Genomic DNA, 6818 nt, shown 5'->3' with positions numbered 1-6818 from the left:
GAAAAGATAAAATATTATGGAACACGGAAGCAGAATATGAAGAAGTATTTGTTAAGGAACTCCACTTACGATTAAAGTTCCATCTCTCCGGGAACGACATTTTGTCCCTGGGGATGACATCCGAAGTCCTTACTTTGATGAATCGACTCATCCAGCCTCGATCTTTGTCTTCATCGTTACTAGCAAAGAAGGCCTTCTTTCTTCGACGTTGCAGCTTGATGAGCCCTCGAAACAACTGGGGCCGATACAGCCGAATAAGATGATTGAGGGTAAATTCCAACCCTCGGCCTTTTCGGAAAAATAGCGCAGCATGATCACGATGCGCCAAAAGGAGGGATGGATCTGACCGAGGGTGACCTCATATGTTTTGCAGAAGTCGATCACTACCGGATTGAGGGGACCCAGTGTGAAGGAATAAGTGTAAAGACTTAAAAAACCCTACACGTGGGTAGTGATGCTCTCCTTGGGGCCTGGGATCTGAACCACGACCTCGACTCCCCAGTCGCACTCCTTCTTCATGGATTTGAGGTTTCTTCGATATCGAACTGATGTATCGAGATACATGTTCGCATCGGCCTGGGATATTGGAGGATTTTCAATGTTAAAATCCTTCTTTATCATGCAAGGGCCGGGGGTGATTTCGTGAAGAATCGGTGGCGCCACAGATTTGGCCGACCGGGAAGTAGAAGAAGACGATGCTTTCTCTTTTTGGGGGACTGTTTTGAAAGTTTTAGCCATAGGTCTAAAACTAAGGAATGCAGGCGGTGGCAGAGTGTGGTGTTATACGGGAGCGTGAAGTTTTCCGGTGACCAGAGTAAAAAGTAATTAGAAGAGAAGGAGATGAAGAGGAAAAAGTGAGCAGAGTAAATACAATGAAGAGGTAAAGTTTTTAATCCAAAGAAAGAACACCATATTTATATATGAGGGGTGACGGTTCGGCGACGCTAGTGGCCGACCATTACTGGCATGCATTTAATGTTTTGGGGAAGCGAACTGACGGGACATTTCGGTCATTTTGAACACCTACGTTATGGAATGACATCATCGTCAGAAACTCCGGGTTATCGAGGTTCAAGTCGTTTCTTATCATCTTATTCTAAGAAACGCGGGGATTATCTGTATACGTTCGAAATCGGGGATGCCCGATTTCCCCAGGCTCGAGAGATCGCCTTAAGTCCAAGTTCAGGCAAGGTTGATTTCGAGCCCGATGGATCATACTCGAGATCGAAGATAGGATGCAGGGCCCGAGGATCGAAGTACCAGAGCCGAGTACGCTCGATCTCAGAATAATGTTGTTATAGATTTCTAACAGAATGAGTGAGATTCCTGCCACGTCCCCAAGATCATGGCGCAAATCCCAGAATAGAATTGTACGATTCCGTACTAGGCGGTTAGACAGCTGTACCAACAATATTCCTTACTGTAAATAGAAATGTACCTTATTTAGTATTTCCCTATTATGTAAAGGGCACCCCAATCATTTGTAACATAATCTAATCATTGGCAAAGAATATACTATCTTACTTTTTCTGGCTCATTGTTCATCAGAACTGTCTTTCTCTTTATTGTTCTTATATTATTGTTCTTGGTCCATCTCGAGGTCAGTGAGCTCGAGGTCGATACTGCTAAACAACACTGGTTTGATTCACTTATTTCTATCATTTCTACTTCATATTTCTTGATTATTAATTGGTATTGAATTAAATCACGTATCTTTAAAATTACAAATCAAATTTAATTGTTACTCGTATATTCAAGGTAAACAAATCCCAAATGGTCAAACTTTTATTTTTTTAAATAATGACCGTTTGGGACCGTTTAGGCCCACCAAGGACCGGTCCGGTCCTGGTCTCGCGGGCTCAATGTGAAGGACTGGCCCAGAAGACCGGCCCACTTGCCAGCCTTAGTTCTATTCTTATTTTTCTATATTCTTGGATCAAATTAATTCATGTGTCTATAAGCAACGCTACAAAATTAACTGTAATGCTTTACGAGTAAACAATATCATGATTTGCTTCTATTGTCTCTAGACACGATCAGAGGCGGATCCAACATTTAAACTCAATGGGTTCAACCTTTAAATTTATTAGCATTAAACGCATTATATTTTTAAAGCTATAAGCTCATATATATATCTACTATTTCTTGCAATTTTACTAGATATTTATAATAAATTATTCTCCATATTGAATGTTGTGATTTCAATTGAACCCATCACCATGATGCTACATACGCCCCTGAACACAATATATATTCGAGAAGCTGTAAGATAGGAAAAGAAATAAAAGCATAATAATTTTTTGTGCTCATTTAATATTAATTCGAGCTAGTGGCACTTATTTGTTGGCATGGCTTGGGCTCGATCCCTAGGTAGAATTTGGAGGCAATGGAGTGTTTAAAATTATATTAGAGTTGAAAGGCAGAGCGTAGTTTTCTGAAATAAGCCAAGACCATAGAAGACATTGTCAACTTGAGCTCCCAACTTCCCATTTGTCCATTTCTCCAACCTCACTCTTATCACCTCTCAAACTCTCTCTCTTTCTCTCTCTCCCCTTTGAGCTTCCCATGCATTCCCACACAATTAATCCCATTCCCTTGAGATAATGTTGAAACTTTTTTTGCATGCCCAGCTTACAACGTAAGCCATATTATTATTATTTCTCATTTGTAGCAGCCTTTTGTAAGGGCGCGCACCGACAAGTGTGCGCACCCCCACTCCTAGTCTATGCAATGTCTGCGGCTTACCGTTACAGCAACCACAACCGCCATCATCTTCAGCACCAGCGCCACCGCCTTCTCCTCCTCACCGTGTTGCTCGCCGCGGCTGTTGTCTCGGCCTCCTCGGGAAGTTCCGAAGCGGAAATTCTCTTAAGGTTCAGTAAGTCCTTGTCGAAAAATGACGCATTTTCCAATTGGAATCCCAACGTACCACCTTGCGATAAAAAGACCGATAACAACAATTGGGAAAATGTTATTTGTGAAAATGGTTTCGTTTTCGGTTTGCGGTTGGAGAATAAGGGATTAAGTGGTACAATCGATGTGGACGCTCTTAAGGATTTGGCCAATTTCAGAACCATTAGTCTCATTAACAATAATTTCGAAGGCCCTTTGCCAATTATGAGTAAACTTGCGGGATTGAAAACTGCTTATTTTTCAAACAACAAATTTTCTGGCCAAATTGACAATAATGTTTTTGAAGGGATGCATTGGTTAAAGAAGCTTCATATTGCTAACAATCAATTCACAGGAGAAGTACCCTCCATTTTTGGTCAATTGCCTAAGCTTACGGAATTGAGGCTAGAAAATAACAAATTTGAAGGTCAATTACCTGATTTTAATCAAGAGAGGATTATGGATATGAATTTCTCTAACAATTCTCTTATGGGTCCAATTCCTCGTGGCCTTTCTAGTCTCAAACCTTCGTCATTTGAAGGTAATTTTTTCTTTTTTTTACATAGCAAAAACTTGCATACACCTGATATTTACCAAACTTACAAAATGTGTGATATGTGTCCGTTAAATAAACTTAAATCATCTAGCTAACTCTGGCTAATTAACATGTAGTCTTACTTTAAAATGAATCTTAAGCTTAAATTATTTTGTTTGATGCAAAGTCAAGGTCTCTGTTTTTTTCCTAAGTCCCAATACCGTGACTATCTTGTTCGTTCCTCTGTTTTCTTAATTAAACTGCCATAATTGTCATTGCATGCTACAATGAGAAGTAAATGCCATTTAGATTGTGGAATTATATTTGGCAATTGTAAGTCCTTATGCTATAGTCGCATGGGCAGAGCTAGGAGGCCAGAAGGGGTTCAACCGAACCTCTTTTGCCGGATAAAATTACAATGTGAATATAAGGTCGAAAAAAATTTATGTACTATATTAGATATTGTATTCCTACTTCTTTGCGTATTTACTTTTTTTATCTTTTTATTTCCCATTGTGAAAATCTTGTCTTCATCGCGGACTATAGGCATTTATTAATTCTTCCTTCGCCACTCTTAAAATGTTAACTAATGCATGTTTTACATCTCATGATCTTGTACCATTCATCATACATTTCGAAGAAGTACCCAACAAGTTTCCTCAGATGAGCTAAATTAGAAAATATCCTTTCATTTTCATCCAAATTATGTTCTAATCAAGATTATAATGTATTGGTCAAAGATATATGCGTGAAGTTATATTTGATTCTCATTTTTGTCCCTTTAATAAAACAGGTAATGATCTTTGTGATGGGCCATTATCCAAATGCACAAGTGAACCAAAGATAGCTCTTTGGACAATTATATTGGTGGTTATAGCAGTGGCGGCAGCTATAGCTGCAATTATTGTTGTTATTGTCATCCTTCGCCAACGCAAGCAGACGCCTGAAACGGAAGCAAGATCAGGGGCAGCTAATAATTCACCCGGGGGCGCCACTCACCAGAAGGCGCCCTCGGCAGATCTAGATAAGATGGAACAGGGCCAAGTAGTGGCTCCTGACCGTTCTCCGGAAGGCGGAAAGAGACCTGAACAAGCTCAAAAAATTCAATTTTTGAAAGATGATACGGAGAAATTTGACTTGCCAGATTTGTTGAAGGCATCAGCTGAAATATTGGGAAGTGGAATATTTGGATCAACTTATAAAGCTGCACTTAGCACTGGACCTGTTATGGTTGTCAAAAGGTTTAGGCAAATGAATAATGTAGGCAAGGAAGATTTCCATGAGCATATGAGAAGGCTGGGCAGATTGAGCCATAACAACTTGCTTCCTATTGTCGCTTTCTATTATAGGAAGGAGGAAAAGCTTTTGGTTTCCGAATATGTCAACAATGTCAGCCTTGCAGTTCATCTTCATGGTACGTACAATTATTCTTACACTTTTTAAAGATCAATATAATATTATGATACGTCCTTGCAATATGACAAGTGATTAAGAAATCCTCACCTGCACCTCTGGAGTATTGATATTTTGAGCCTTGATTAGTTGTTCTCCATAAATTTTACCTCTAGTTAAGGTAGGTCAGGGCATGAATCTATAGAGGAATCGCTATTTACACTCACCTTTTTTAACCGATTCAAGCCTATACTAAATTGGCCCTTGTAATATGTGTGGAAATGATACCGGATAGCCACTTTTAAGCTTGTTATTTAAAACATATCCACAGTTTACAATGTATTTAAAGATTAGCCAATTCGCTCAAACTTTAGGATACGACGGCCTGAAGTTCAAACTTCAGGATATCGTGTCATAAAGTTCGAAAATTGTGTCCAGAAGTTTGAATATTACCTGAAGTTTAAATTAGCAGTTCAGAAATCAAGACACTAAGTCCTGAATTTCATTAGCAGCTCAAAAAGTTAGGACCTGAATTCCAAATTCAGGATACTTAGTCCTGAAGTTCGGGTGAATTGGCTAATCTTTAAATACATGATAATTATGGATATATTTTAAACAGCAGGCTTAAAAGTAGCTATTCGTGCACTTAGCCCTCATATGTTGAATTATATGATCGTCTTATTTAAGAAATTAATTTTTTAGAAAGATCGCACTTTTATTTACTTAATTATATCTATAACTCATCCCTCATATATGATTCTGATCATTGGCCATGAACGTGAAAATTCTTTCTTTGATTACGAGTGGTGGTTAGACTTGAACTCAGAATCTTTGACTGCTCTGATATTTAATTGAATCTTTTGACCATTTAATTAATCTACGACTTTAGACTTCTAAAAAGAACATTTATTTATTTATTTATGTCTTCAACATATATGTAAGTGATAGTTGACGTTCTGATTTTTTATCAGGAAATAAATCTCGTGGGCAACCAAGCCTGGATTGGCCAGCTAGGTTAAAAATAGTAAAGGGAGTAGCCAAAGGACTATTATACCTCTACAACGAGCTTCCAAGCTTAACAGCACCCCACGGTCACCTCAAATCCTCCAACGTTTTACTAAACGAATCCTACGAGCCATTGCTCACAGACTACACCTTACTACCAGTTGTAAACCTAGAGCATGCTCAAGAACACATGATCGCATACAAATCACCCGAATTCAAGCACAGCGGCCGAATCACACGTAAAACTGACGTATGGACATTCGGAGTTTTAATACTCGAGATCCTAACGGGGAAATTCCCGTCTAATTTCTTGCAACAAGGCAAGGGGAGCGACACGGATTTGGCAACGTGGGTTCAGTCTGTTGTTAACGAGGATTCATCGAATGTAGATGTATTCGAAAAGGACATGAGAGGAACAAAGAATTCGGAGGGGGAAATGATGAAGTTATTGAAGATAGGATTAAGTTGTTGTGAGCTTGATATGGATAAGAGGTTTGATATGAAAGAAGCAATGGACAGAATTGAGGAAGTAAAAGAGAGAGAAGGGGATGATGATTTTTACTCTTCTTATGCAAGTGAAGCTGATATGAGATCTTCAAGAGGATTATCTGATGATTTTTCTCAGGTTTCATTGAACATTTAAAGTGTAACGCTAAGGCATTTTAATTTGTTCAACTCATGATCATCGTAAAGGGATTGGACTTTATTTTGTTTTGATGCATGGTTGGGGATAGCCACTAAGCAAAATAAATAAATTTACAAAAAAAAAAAAAAAAGAAGTGATAGAAAAAGTACTTCGCTGCTTTTTTGTGATTTAACTTAAGCAAGCAAATATGTAAATTATCCTTGATTAATCTAGATTAGCTAGTTACTTTTTCATTTCTTTTTTTGGGAAACTTTATCAGGTTTATTAAATATGGGGTTGCTCAGCATAGCCATCTAAAAAAAGTTATACTCATAAGAATACATTGGGGAGGATTTCTCTTTCTAATAA

General features: G+C 38.4%; 1 protein-coding gene across 1 annotated transcript; it reads left to right on the top strand.

Moving 5' to 3' along the window:
- Positions 2508-6604, top strand: LOC109225498 (pollen receptor-like kinase 2). The gene is made up of 3 exons (XM_019390176.1): positions 2508-3433; positions 4221-4841; positions 5791-6604. The coding sequence occupies exons 1-3, from the start codon at positions 2623-2625 to the stop codon at positions 6465-6467; spliced, it is 2109 nt and encodes a 702-aa protein (XP_019245721.1). The 5' UTR covers positions 2508-2622; the 3' UTR covers positions 6468-6604.

Source organism: Nicotiana attenuata, chromosome 5 (genome assembly GCF_001879085.1).
Source record: "Nicotiana attenuata strain UT chromosome 5, NIATTr2, whole genome shotgun sequence".
In the NCBI taxonomy this organism is placed as follows: domain Eukaryota; kingdom Viridiplantae; phylum Streptophyta; class Magnoliopsida; order Solanales; family Solanaceae; genus Nicotiana; species Nicotiana attenuata.
Note: the sequence above shows the minus strand (reverse complement) of the source record. Positions and strands in the feature narration are given on the sequence as shown.

Coding starts and splice junctions, on each gene's coding strand:
- LOC109225498 (XM_019390176.1), top strand. CDS start 2,623: ATGCCCAGCTTACAACGTAAGCCATATTATTATTATTTCTCATTTGTA. Junction 3,434..4,220: donor CAAACCTTCGTCATTTGAAG/GTAATTTTTTCT, acceptor TTAATAAAACAG/GTAATGATCTTTGTGATGGG. Junction 4,842..5,790: donor CCTTGCAGTTCATCTTCATG/GTACGTACAATT, acceptor ATTTTTTATCAG/GAAATAAATCTCGTGGGCAA.